The sequence below is a fragment of the Prunus dulcis genome, chromosome 7 (assembly GCF_902201215.1).
Source record: "Prunus dulcis chromosome 7, ALMONDv2, whole genome shotgun sequence".
In the NCBI taxonomy this organism is placed as follows: domain Eukaryota; kingdom Viridiplantae; phylum Streptophyta; class Magnoliopsida; order Rosales; family Rosaceae; genus Prunus; species Prunus dulcis.
The window spans coordinates 15,589,291-15,602,243 of record NC_047656.1 but is presented as its reverse complement, the minus strand read 5'-3'; the positions used below and the strand labels follow the sequence as shown (position 1 = coordinate 15,602,243).

At 36.3% G+C, this 12,953-nt stretch overlaps 2 protein-coding genes across 4 annotated transcripts; one reads left to right on the top strand and one right to left on the bottom strand.

Annotated features, from left to right (window-relative positions):
* Positions 1–2,637: 2,637 nt before the first annotated feature.
* Positions 2,638–5,948, bottom strand: LOC117635941 (CDK5RAP1-like protein). Its single transcript, XM_034370333.1, has 3 exons — positions 5,581–5,948; positions 4,002–5,068; positions 2,638–3,553 (listed from the first exon to the last, which is right to left on the bottom strand). The coding sequence occupies exons 1-3, from the start codon at positions 5,889–5,891 to the stop codon at positions 3,042–3,044; spliced, it is 1,890 nt and encodes a 629-aa protein (XP_034226224.1). The 5' UTR covers positions 5,892–5,948; the 3' UTR covers positions 2,638–3,041.
* A 145-nt stretch (positions 5,949–6,093) lies between these two features.
* LOC117635000 (D-2-hydroxyglutarate dehydrogenase, mitochondrial) lies at positions 6,094–11,754 on the top strand. 3 transcript variants are annotated; one of them, XM_034369315.1, is made up of 15 exons: positions 6,094–6,238; positions 6,559–6,929; positions 7,093–7,194; positions 7,404–7,451; positions 7,573–7,643; positions 7,972–8,090; positions 8,341–8,436; positions 8,538–8,569; positions 8,831–8,911; positions 9,215–9,315; positions 9,621–9,729; positions 10,264–10,369; positions 10,684–10,769; positions 10,853–10,978; positions 11,100–11,754. In XM_034369315.1, the coding sequence occupies exons 1-15, from the start codon at positions 6,121–6,123 to the stop codon at positions 11,187–11,189; spliced, it is 1,656 nt and encodes a 551-aa protein (XP_034225206.1). In that variant the 5' UTR covers positions 6,094–6,120; the 3' UTR covers positions 11,190–11,754. The 3 variants fall into 3 exon arrangements, with proteins under 3 accessions (XP_034225206.1, XP_034225205.1, XP_034225207.1); XM_034369314.1 differs by having other exon boundaries at positions 8,538–8,647; XM_034369316.1 differs by having other exon boundaries at positions 6,101–6,238; positions 6,559–6,894; positions 8,538–8,647.
* The last annotated feature ends 1,199 nt before the right edge of the window (positions 11,755–12,953 follow it).

Genomic DNA, 12,953 nt, shown 5'->3' with positions numbered 1-12,953 from the left:
TTAGCCCCATACGCGAGATCAAGTCCAAAGTACCTTATCGCAAGTATATGTTCAAGTTTTGGAGTCATGTGGAATTTAATACCTAATTTGTATATAATTTATAAATGAAACTTTGGATTCTTAAAGTTTCAATACTAAAATCTCACTACTTTTTAAATATAAGATTTCTAATAAGTACTGCTAAATGAACCTTAAAATTAACTGAGTACACCATACTACCAAACTATATTATATATATATATATTATGTTATTAAAAATTAGTTTTCCTTTTATGCAAAACTCAAATACAAAAACCTTTACCCTATAAATAATAAATAAAACAAATTGAAAAGCTTAAACCCTAAAATAAAACTAATGGAACAAATAATAAGGAAATAAAAGTAAAATAAATTAAGAGTAAGAACGCAAGTATGGTATGGTGAAGCACGTCAAATACAATGTCCTAAAGCCTTTGTACGTAGTCTCCCTATGTGCAGGTACTAACGGTATACAAGACTCCAAGATATGACCTCAAATACATAAATTTAAGGTCCGTTATGAGCACGTTCGTAGTTGAATATATGATGTAGGACGAAATATGGGTCAATTATGGTGTGAAAAATTAATTAAAATAAAGTGACTCAAAGTTGGAAGGAAATCGTGCAAGAGAGGAAATTTTCAATTAAATGTCAATTATGGCGCTAGGAAAAGAAGGAATGCGTATTGTTGGGATTTTCTAATTGATTGAGGAAGTTTGAAGCAATTATGATTATGTCAAGATTTGTATTTAATTTAATGTTTTATTTTATATTTTGAAGAATAAGTTATCTAGTAGGATATTATCTTCCTAACATGATTTTTATTATTTTCGTGTTAGTTAAGTTTAGGAATATTCTAGAACCTAGGGTTTTTCCTACGGTTTTAGGGTTTCTTTGTTTTCTATTTAAGCCAACTCATGGCGTTGTATTTGTAAGTTTATTCATCTTATTTTTAATCAATATATTTGAGGTTTACTCAATTTCTCTGATGGATTCCAACATTGTTACTTGTAGGGTTATCGTTCGATCTTCCTATTCCTTATATCTCGTTATATCAATATTTGTCTCCAAATCATAGAACCGTTGCCCTAAAAAATAAAGAAAGTAAAAAATATATAGAGAGAATTAGTTGTGTGCCAAATGTAAAGGAGTCAAATAAAAAAAAAATTAAGGCATTAAAAAATAAACTGAAAAAAAAAATGTTATACCCCATAATAAATAAAAGAAAACAACCAAAAGAATTAAAATAAAATTTAAAATTCAAAACTGTAAACTTTGAAAATCTTTTAAATACCAACATATTTTATATGTATCCTAGTCGGTCAACCTCTTATTACATGTTTTTTTGGTCCTACTTTGAAATTAAGCATGTAGCTTGGATTACTTGCATGAAACTTGTAAGTAATTAAGAATATTTACTTATTCACCCGATTTCTTAGATTTAATTTTTCCCACCTCCAATATCACTTATATTAAAAAAATATATATATGTAGATTACTATCTAATAAATTGTCGGAGAGAAAGAGAAAAAGAAATGAGAGAGAGAGAAAAAGAAGAGAAAAGGACAAGAGTGGTGAGTGAGTGGTGACAGGGGGTCTAGTCGATTATCTATCTCTTCCTCAGTAACAGTAAAAATGGTACTACTACTACTAGTGGTGGTTCATCCCTCACGCGCCATATTTCCCCATGAAGGATCAAATTCCAAGTTCCAACCAAGAAAAAGAAAAACCCATTGGGACAGAATTTTGTACCTTCTGTTTTCCTTTTACCACCTAAATGAATGTGAAATTGTCAACCTTATGTTTTGACTCACTGTGTATGCCCCAACAATGATTTTTAAGAATGGTGAAAAGGTGATTGTGAGCCATTGATGTAAGTAGAATCAATAGTATATTAATTGGTTGCAGTTTGTGTGAGTGTATGAGGGACTAACAGTAGCACTTAGTTGCAATGAGGAGTAATAAGTGGTTGGGTTGCTTGCTGATTGTGAATTGTGAAAGGGGGGGTGTGTGGAGAGAGTGGGGGTGGTGCACTCTGAAGGGTCAGTGCTGCTCATTGACCACTTTTTACTTGCTGCTTGGATAATCATGACAGTTCAATGTCACCCATTAGCCATATTGATCATCATCAACATTCTATCACTGGACTGGAGGAATTCATTGATGGAGACCCTTTGCATTATTTCTGACTGGTTTCATAATTGTCATCCCTGTTGGCTACTTTGGGTCAAAAGTACCATCAAATTTTGGGATGTTGGAATTGGTAGAGATATTTAAGGTAATACTTTCAACTGTTTCTTGAGGGTAGAACGGTTGATGAAGAAAGAAGAAAATTTGACAGCAAATAGCATGAAATCTTCATTTCATTGGGGGAATCTGATATTGAAGTATTTTCAACTGGATAATCCATCATTATGCAAACAATTTACACCGCAAACAACATGGATCATTCTGGTCAATTCGAGTTGCATTTAAACAAAATTCACGTCTCAATGGAATTAACTTTGGAGAGGTATTTCGTCCCAAAAAATAAAAAAACAAAAAACTTTGAAGAGGTATAATCTGCAGAATTCACATTTATCAAACCAATGGAAGCCTACTCATTAGATAAAAGGCAAGTAGGGTGGAAAGGTGAAAATCTCATATATCAAATTACATAGGTTTTCATCAGATCTTTATCACAACTCGTTATATATCAAAGGCAAAAACGTTGCACTAGCACCCTAACCTTTTTGAAGGTTGAGGCTGTTACTTGTCATTGAGAATGTCAAAGCTATACACTGCCAGAGTCCCCAAAAAACCAAATGTCAGGGGCAAGGACGACCAAATGCATAATTTGAACCGATCGTTGTTTTACCAGCATCCATAAATTCCCAACCTTCAAGCAAGAAGCTGCTCCAAGCATCCACCTTTGACAAAACATGAATGAAGTAATTCTGTAACGATAAATTACATAAAGAAGTAAAACTACTGCAACATTCATGAGCAGCTCAACTAGCGTGCATATTCATGAACAGCTTTGTTCAACTTCTACTTCCACAGGCAACAGCTTCTTCCTCCACATTGTCGTAAAACAAGCTCAATTTACTTATTGCAACAGCCTCTCCAAATAGGGATGCTCTTGTAGATTTCAAAATACGCACTTCAACATAATCACCAACTACGGGATTCCTTTCCTCATTTGAATCAGCATCTCGATGTGGTAACAGCACGTTAGCGAAAGAAACTCTATGGCCTCTATCACTCTTGCCAATGAGTTCTGTATCCGGAGCTCTCTTATTGGGTCCTTCTACTAAGATGAGTTGGGTAGTTCCCACCTGTGAGTCATAACACTGACCTGTGCTCTCACGGAAAGCCTCTATAAGTTCGGTCAGCCTCCTCTGCTTCACTTTCTCTGGAACATCATCCACATAGTTTCTATGTGCATGAGTTTTCTCCCTCATGCTATATGCAAACATGTAAGCCATATCATAACCAACAGCCTTTACAAGGCTCAGTGTGTCTGCATGTTCCTCCTCTGTCTCCCCACAAAACCCTGTAATTAGAAACAAACATGTTAGAAGGGTAAAAAACTTCATATGCTGAAATAAAAAAGAAAATATTGTAGGTTACAGGTGGAAAATTGATAAGAAAGAACATTTCAACCGATCAGTTCAGATTTATAAAATCCAGACCAAACACTGAAAATATATAATAAAAAAAGGACATCATAAAAAAGTGAGAAAGAAAGAAACCAGATATCGGAAGTAAAAGCCTCTTTCCAATATGATTTGATCACTACTACAGTACCTTGTAAAAGATTTGCAGTGGGCACCAAAAAACATCCATATAGAAATGCTTAAGCATAACATTTTAAGAACTCAGTTAGATTCACAGTAGACATAGAAAAGTACAAGCTGGAATTTTCTTCTCACCCAAAGTTGATAGCCAGTTTTGTAAGCAAGATTAACAAAATTGAATAGAACTCTGACAAGAGCTCTTACCGCATATGAAATCACTGCTGATGCCCACATCTGGAATAATTCTCCGAATCTTTTGCACAAGATCTAAGTATGCCTCACGGCTATAGCCCCGACGCATTCTTTCTAGCACTGTGCTACTTCCAGTTTGAGCAGGCAAATGGATAGATTTGCAAACATTGGGTCTGTCTCTCATTATATACAGTAGCTCATCAGGGAAATCTTTCGGGTGCGGGGATGTGTATCTAAATCTCATCTCTGGAAATTCTGTGGAAAGTCGATCTAAGAGATCAGCAAAACGAGAACCTACTTTTTTCACCTTGCACATGCTGGAAAAGCCTTCACTATATCTCCAATTGGTTCCCGTTTCAACTTCTTTTTCATACTCAGAGGCATCATTATAGCTGTTTACATTCTGGCCTAGCAGTGTTACCTCCTTCACACCTTCTTCCCAAAGCTCTGCCACCTCCCTCACAATTGATTCCACAGGGCGTGAGCGCTCTCTGCCTCTTGTGAAAGGAACAATGCAAAATGAGCACATATTGTTGCAACCCCTCATAACTGAAACAAAAGCACTAATTGAATTTTTAGCAATTCGAACCGGACTAATATCAGCGTAAGTCTCTTCCAGTGAAAGAAGAGTATTGATTCCTTTCTGCCCATAGTCCACATCTTCTAATAATCTTGGCAAGTCTCTGTATGCATCAGGCCCACAAACCACATCAACCATTTTGTCTGCATCTAGTATCTTGTCCTTTAACCTCTCGGCCATGCATCCCAAAACTACAACTTTTGGAGGGCGTTTGGACTGCGACCTCCCTATTTTAACATTGCTCTTCCAGTGCCTTTTGAGAAACCAAAAGTAATTAAGCCGCTGCCACACCTTCTGTTCGGCATTGTCCCTAATAGCACAAGTGTTAATGAAAATAACCTCTGCATTCTCAGGAACATCAACAACTTCACTATACCCAGCATTCTTCATAATAGACAGAACGATCTCCATATCATTAATATTCATTTGACACCCATAAGTCTCATGATAGATACGGCCCATTGGAGGAACTTCTGAAACTTCCGTAGCTGTTACATTCCTAGACATAAAAAAGGAAAAAAAGAAAGGAGAGAAACAATTGAAGTACGAGATACAGATCATAAATATGGAAATCGGATGTAAGAACATTCAAACTATTTAATATTTGTTGGGTTGCCTTTGTATATCCATCTATGGTCTCTGAACTATCAGAATACAATAGGGCATTTAATTTCCAAATTTCTCCTACAATGGCAGAACATCACAGTAATATTTTAGATCATACGCACTAGCATTTCTTATGTCAAAATTCCACCTTAACGAGCATCTCCTATAACTCCACCGTCAGCTAATTTTGAGTGCTTAAAGAATTGTTTTGTGCAGTATTTGTAAAACACAGTTTCCATGAGCTATATAAATCCATGTCTTTATAAGCAAAATCCGCAAATGCCAAATGATAAGCCACAAAGACTATTGCTTTAAGACTTTCTAAGACAACCCAATCCCAATAACTGCACAAAGCCCTGAAACACTAACCAATCCATTGAAATTTCAAAATGAATGTGAACTCACTGGGGCTGGGCTTCAGAAGTGGTGAGAGCAGCCTGAGCGACGAAGAAGCGGAGGCTCGGGCCCTCAGACTGGTTCGGGAGAGAAGAAAGGTTAGGGTTAGACTGAGAGAAGCTTCTGGAGAAATTGGGACCAAGACTCCTCCTTTGCGGCCGAGGCGTCGGCTGGTGGTGGTGGTAGCAGCGGAAGCTGGACTTTTCTGGTCTCCAATTGAGAAACCTGAGAGTGAAGCAGCATGGTCTCTGGAGCTTCAGGCGCAGAGCACAGTGAGGCTGGTTCAGGATTGACGAGAGGGACGAGAGCGACGACGCCATTGGTGAGATACTGCTCGTGCTTCGCAGCTTTCTGCGCCAGAGAAAGTTGGATAGGGATTACAGTTTACGACTGAGGAGAAAGAAACCCGGTAATATTACGAAAACCGACATGTCGTATTTCAGTTGGGCCGGGCCAATCAGACCTCTCAGTTGCGTATAAATATGGAAGACCAAATTCACTTTCATTTAAGGGAGCTGAAACTCTGAAACTGAAACTGAATTTACAAAAATGGAGAGGTTGAGATTGAGAGCTACCGGTAGTTTCTTCAGATACTGTTCTAATAGATCACTCTTTGATCGCCGATTGAACACTAATTCTGAGAATTCAATCCACAACTCTACTTCAGGTATTTTACAATAGAAAAGAAACACTCTTTTTCAATCTCCAATTTGAGTACCTTTCTTTCAAATGCTATTCTCTCTCTATTATAGTTTGAAAGGAAGACCTGGGTTTGATGAAATATGAGAAATATGATCGTTTGGAATTTGAGAAATGTTTCGTTTGGTTGCTCAGAAAACAGAAATGGTCTTGAAGAAAATGAAAAATATGACTTTTTGTTTATTGGGTTATTATTAGAGCTCAATGCTGCTGGTGTTTAATTTGTTAAACTATGGACGTGTGGATTACTTTCTTGTAAAATTAATAAGGAATTTTCATCCGAAATAGGTTATGCGCATGGCTTTGGCAAGAATTGTAGAGATTTCCATTTCTTTAGTGATAATCACAAGTGGAATGTTCAGACATGTTTTGGCTTCGTAAGATATCAAGGAGAGAATTTCCGATATTCTACGGAAAAGGGTCTTCTTGAAAAGACAAGGAGATTTCAGTACCGAGGTTTTGGTTCTTTGGCGGCAAAGGTTCAGAGGAATCCTTCTTTTTCAACATTAAATTCTGATGATATCAGCTATTTTAAGGAAATATTAGGGGAGAAGGGTGTAATTGAGGATGAAGAGTGGCTGGCGACTGCAAACACAGACTGGATGCACAAATACAAAGGCTCAAGTAAGCTTCTGCTGCAACCTCGGTCCACTGAGGAGGTTGACTTCTTCTCTTCCAGGAGTCTTATTATTACCATAAAAGTTTCCAGGATTCCTATAGCTCACTCTTAAAAGCCTGAATTTTCATGTGTGTATGTCTCAATTGCTTTTGATAGATGTATTACAAATTAAGGACTTCTATGTATTTATTTCTTCCTTGCAGGTCTCACAGATTCTTAAATATTGTAATTCCAGATGCTTGGCTGTTGTTCCTCAAGGTGGGAATACTGGTCTTGTGGGCGGAAGTGTTCCAGTTTTTGATGAAGTAATGTGGTTTGTTCTGCTTCTTTAATGGATGAGAGTGGTTATTTAGCGGTGGCATTTTCTAGCATCTACCTAAGTTTGAAAAATGAGAGCTTTGTCGTCTAATTATTGTGACATGATATATTATATACTATGCATAGGCTGTGTGGTTTTGTTAAAGATCTATCATACTTCTGATATTTTCACCTGAGTAGCCTTCTGTATTTGCAGGTGATTGTCAATATGAGTTTGATGAATAACATAATATCTTTTGACAAGGTAGACATTCAGTGCTAAGTATTTAGTCTGGTGCTCCAACAATTCATGAAGTCAATTTTTCAAATGGTTGCAACAGTAAAACTGCATGCTTATGAAGAGATTCCCTGATCCCTACTTTCAGGTGAGTGGTATTCTGGTATGCGAGGGAGGATGCATTTTGGAAAATCTGATTACTTTCTTGGACAACCAAGGGTAATTTCTGTAAACTGTCACTTTCTTTGCTAACAGGACCTGCAATGACAGGATCAAATGCCATAAAACAGGGCTACAACTTAATTTATTAGTTGCATGATCTCCTCATGATTTGCCCACCCACCGCTCTTGTCCTTATTAGTAATTATATGTTTCTTTTGTAGATTCTCATCTCTGGTTGTGCAATTTACTTATAATCCAATTTTGGCATATGTACTACTTTAAACTGTTAGATTGTCGCACATTTCCCCCTTTTTTGAATTACGCACCATGGAAATCTAGATATTCATGTTCTTGTCATATTTAAGCACTTTATGCTTCCATTCAGATTTATTATGCCACTGGACTTAGGTGCAAAAGGAAGCTGTCAGATTGGTGGAAACGTTTCTACCAATGCAGGTGGTTTGCGCCTTGTCCGCTATGGATCACTTCATGGAAACGTACTTGGTGAGGAATTCACATAACTTTGATGTTTGACAGTCATCTGCTTCAAACCTCATTGGTTATCTTAGTTTAAATTGCATATGACTTTACACCAATAATTATGGACTTCTGCCAAAACAAATAATTTTTTGATTTCTGAAGTATTTAAGAGCTGGTAGAAACTTGATATTTTGCAAATGGCATGGTTCTTAGAGAATCTTTTGTTCATAGTTGTTCTGCACTGAAGTATATTATATTTTACCGTATCTCACAGGTCTAGAAGTTGTTTTGGCTGATGGTAATGTTATTGACATGCTTGGGACTTTACGCAAAGATAATACTGGGTATGACCTAAAGCATTTGTTCATAGGTATGTACTGAACACTTAAATTGTTTTTTATTTCTGTGTAGAAGACTAGGATTTTTTTCGTGAGGATGTGATTGTATAATTTTTGTTTATCACTAATGTAGGCAGTGAAGGATCTTTGGGAATTGTAACCAAGGTTTCCATACTTACCCCCCCAAAGTTATTTTCAGTAAATGTAGCTTTCCTTGCATGCAGCAATTACTTTAGCTGCCAGGTAAGATAGTTTCTTTGACAGGAAATTGTCGCGCTTCTTCATAAGTTCTGCTAAATTAAGCCCAGTAGAATGCAGATATTGATATCCAGTTGTTATTATTATTTTACAAGTGCATCACTGTTTTAGCTCATTTCTCCCGCTTAAAAAAGTGGTTCCTCACCTTTACGCTATAATGTTTATCAGAAACTTCTAATGGAAGCAAAGAGGAAACTTGGGGAAATTCTATCTGCCTTTGAATTTTTGGATAGCAAGTCATTGGATTTGGTGAGCTTTCTGCCACAGATTAGATATTTTCATTATTGGTGCATATCAAGCTTTCAGGTTTCATAGTTTTTCTTTGTTTTTGCTTTTTTTGAATTTTGAGGAACTTAGTGTGTGCTCAACATCTGTAGTTACAACAAAACTATATCACCGTCTCTGTTTCGACTTCAATGCAAGTATGGTCCTATTATCAGATGCATAGCACTTGTAGAAGTGAAAGTGGATGCATAGCACATTGCCTAAAATAGCCTTGCTGCTTTATCACTGTTTCATTTTGAAGCCTACTCATTGTATTTTACATAGCAGGTTCTAAATCACTTAGATGGTGTTCGGAACCCATTACCTCCCACATTGCACAAATTTTATATTTTGATTGAGACAACAGGCAGTGATGAACCTTACGACAGGTAACCTCTTTTCCACTTGTAATTATTCACCTGCTTGAATGAGAGTGCTTTAACCCTAGCTTAATTAATTTTCTTTAGCATTGAGGTCCAGTTCCTCATTGGCTCCTCTTGGTGGTCCTGTGGTCCTGCAAATATATTTCCATTTTTATTTTTACTTTTAAACACCTTATTTTGAAACAAGTTAGGGTTTAAAGAAAACTGACACATAACTGGAAATAGACTATTGTTATTCAGTATCTTTGCTTTGTAGTTAACAATTATTGGCATGCTCATAATCATAAAAATCACGAGTTATTTGGATACAGACAGAAGCTTGAGGGCTTCCTGCTTCATGCAATGGAAGCTGGTTTGATTTCTGACGGAGCTCTAGCACAAGACATAAACCAAGCATCATCATTCTGGCGTATACGTGAGGTACTCTTTTTTCTTTTTCCTTTTCCTCCTCAATCCAAACTTCGTCCTTGGTTTTTAATTCTCATATTCATGATTATTCAATGTGGTGCTTTGAATTCATGAATCAGGAAGCGAAACTAATCTTCATTAAAGAAAACCACTTTTTTCTGTCTTCTGGACCTGTATTTTACTTGCTTTGGTCTCAATTATCAGTGTTGATCAATATACGATAAAAAAAATTCACTTTTTTCTCTCATCTCATGTTACTTTTTCTTCAGGTTTCTATGCATTCTTATTCTTACTATTCAACCATTTTGACTTTTTCTGTCTGAGAAATTGGTGGTAGGCAAGAAATGTAGCTGCAGGATTGTTATTCCTATCTATCATTTTCTTGTCATTAATAACCATTTAGTAAGAGTAGCAATAATTTCAGCCGTCAGGTCATTAAGATTTTCAATGATCATTATCCCCTTTTTGATATACATGAAGAAGCAAATATTTGCGTCTTTTCGTAAGCATCCTATCCTTCAGTTGGTCGTATATTTATGGTGGCAGGGAATACCAGAAGCATTGATGAAAGCAGGAGCTGTTTACAAATACGATTTATCATTACCTGTTGAAAAGATGTATGATCTTGTTGAGGAAATGAGAACTAGACTCAGTGAGTAAATGCTTCTTATTGCTTACAATAATTGAAATATTCTTTAGCTTCTTGCTGCAGTGGCCATACCTATCCACTTTAGGGGTTGAGTGGGTTTGGGTGTGGACATACAACTGCAGGTAGTCCCTTGAAAGAGTGGTACTGTTTCAATGTTGTCAAGTATGACACAAGTTTAGGGATTTTATTTAGTTTTATTATTATTCTTTTGTGCAATGTGATCCTGCGACATCTATATTTATTTGGATTCTGGAAGATAGATAATTTTTTAAATAGTAATTTTGAATATACACTTTTTGTTTTATTTAAATCTTTAGGTGATTCAGCTAATGTAGTTGGATATGGCCATCTTGGAGATGGTAATTTGCATCTTAATATTTCAACTGCACAGTATGATGATGGGGTAATTTCCTTGTACCTTAATTATAGAGCTATTCGTACATTTTCTTTGGTGCAGTTTAATTATTATCTTCAGTGCATCTGTAGATTTTGACACAAATCGAACCCTTTGTCTACGAGTGGACATCTAAGCATCGTGGGAGCATTAGTGCAGAGCACGGCCTTGGACTGATGAAAGCTAATGAGATTTTCTACAGCAAGCCAACTGCTACTGTGAGTGTTATGTGAATATGAGATGGAGAGTGACCTGCTTGGTGTTCTCCTCTCTACTTCCCCCTCCAGACTCTGCGGTTTCTTTATATAAAATGTCTAAACACAGAATCTGCTTGGACAGGTGAGCCTGATGGCTTCCATCAAGAAAATGCTGGACCCCAAAGGGATACTCAACCCATATAAAGTTCTTCCGCACTCTCTTAGTTCTTAGCCCTGAAGTAAGGTTTGTGTTAATTTTACCATGACTGTTTCCTAGAGAGTGATCTCGCATTTGTTTGTGAGATTGAGATGTGTGGAGCAAAAATGCCCCCTGACCGACGCCAGCCAAAACGTGGAATTGGGAGCTGACAAATAATCATGGGAAACATTTTCTTGAACACTGTTTTTGATGTTCTATAAGAATCTCATGTAAGAGCATCTCGAACCGATGTGTCAAACATGCCACATAGACATTTAATAGCTAAAAATAACATCACACATCACTCCAACTGATATGTCAAAGCTGATGTGGAATGAAGGTTAGAGGTTGAGATGTTATTTTTGACATCCCAAAAGCAAGATGTCAAATGAATATTTTATTATTATTTTTTTCTTTTCTTTTTAATTAAAAATGAACCAACACTAAAATGTAATAAACTAATAATTTAATTTGACATAGGTGGAGTGTAAAGCTGTGTAAGATGTCAAATTGTCACATCAGCCATCAAATTTAAATTTGATGTTTGGTATTTGACATCTCCCTTAGAGATGCTCTAAATAAAAGTGAGAAAATGCTATATTTTGCAAGGAGTTTATAAATAGTCACTCTTTAATATTCACGGTCGAAGTTTTATCGGAAGGTTACAACTCACAACTTCACAGCTTGCTCAAGTTGACGTCAACCTGATGTCACAGTTTTCGGCCCCGGGGTTCAAAATCCGAACATTGACGCTTGGACATAACAACTTCTTTTGGCGTTTGAGTTAAGGCATTGGCCTTGTTGCTACTTTCCATTTCCTTCTGGAAACCAACGGGATTTTGGCAAAATAAAGTTGACCATTACATCACATTGACCTTTGAATTATCCAATCTACTAATATCATCACTAATAAATTGGAATGTCTATTTTTTATTTTGCCATCAAATTGGAATGTCTATTTGCATCTAGTTCTTTATTCACCACATTATTTTTAATTTTTAATTTTAATTTTTACTTTAAAAATTAATAATAACAAAAATTAAGGTCCATGGTATATACCGCGATTTGATTGTCACTCATAAAAAAGATTACTTGTAATGCATTTTAAGAAAAGAATCTCTTGCCTTCCCAAGCATATAATGAAACCAAACATTGGAAGATTGCGCATGACAAATTGTCCTGCAACATTTCCATTAATCAAGGCTGGAATATGCTAATCCTAATTGGCCTCAACCAGATACAAACTTTATATTGATAACTTAGAGGTAAAGTCAACTGGAGGCAATGACATAGCCCACCTAAGAAAATGGACACAAATTAAAAAATATGAGGCATTATTTGGTTTTCTTCTTTACTTTTTACTGCTTAGTGTGGACATTGAAACACTGCTTTTGAGTTTGACTTGGCCTTTACTCCAGCTGCCGACCACGTAGACTCGATTATAGAACAACAGTTTTAAGTATCGAAGGTGAAAAAAGTACCAAGTTCGAATCACTAATTCTTTCTTCAAAAAATAAGAAGAGAAAACAATAATGTAAGAATCAAATTCTTGAACAAAAGTCACTTACTAATTATTTAACCTATCCACCTGCTTGTGGAAGTGCTTGTTTCGAAGGAATATTTGGCAAATTGACACAATGTGGATATACATGAAGTTGGGTGGAAAGTGGAACCTTACTTCAAAGATACTGAGAGAATCACTAACTGCCTTTCGGCCTTCACTTTGTGGAGCTCAACTCACAAACTATAACTATAGGCTGTGCGCCTAAGAAGTGTCTCTGTTTTTTTTTTTCTTCT

Coding starts and splice junctions, on each gene's coding strand:
- LOC117635941 (XM_034370333.1), bottom strand. CDS start 5,891: ATGGCGTCGTCGCTCTCGTCCCTCTCGTCAATCCTGAACCAGCCTCAC. Junction 5,069..5,580: donor ACTTCTGAAGCCCAGCCCCA/GTGAGTTCACAT, acceptor TTTTATGTCTAG/GAATGTAACAGCTACGGAAG. Junction 3,554..4,001: donor CAGCAGTGATTTCATATGCG/GTAAGAGCTCTT, acceptor TTCTAATTACAG/GGTTTTGTGGGGAGACAGAG.
- LOC117635000 (XM_034369314.1), top strand. CDS start 6,121: ATGGAGAGGTTGAGATTGAGAGCTACCGGTAGTTTCTTCAGATACTGT. Junction 6,239..6,558: donor AATCCACAACTCTACTTCAG/GTATTTTACAAT, acceptor CATCCGAAATAG/GTTATGCGCATGGCTTTGGC. Junction 8,648..8,830: donor GCAATTACTTTAGCTGCCAG/GTAAGATAGTTT, acceptor AATGTTTATCAG/AAACTTCTAATGGAAGCAAA.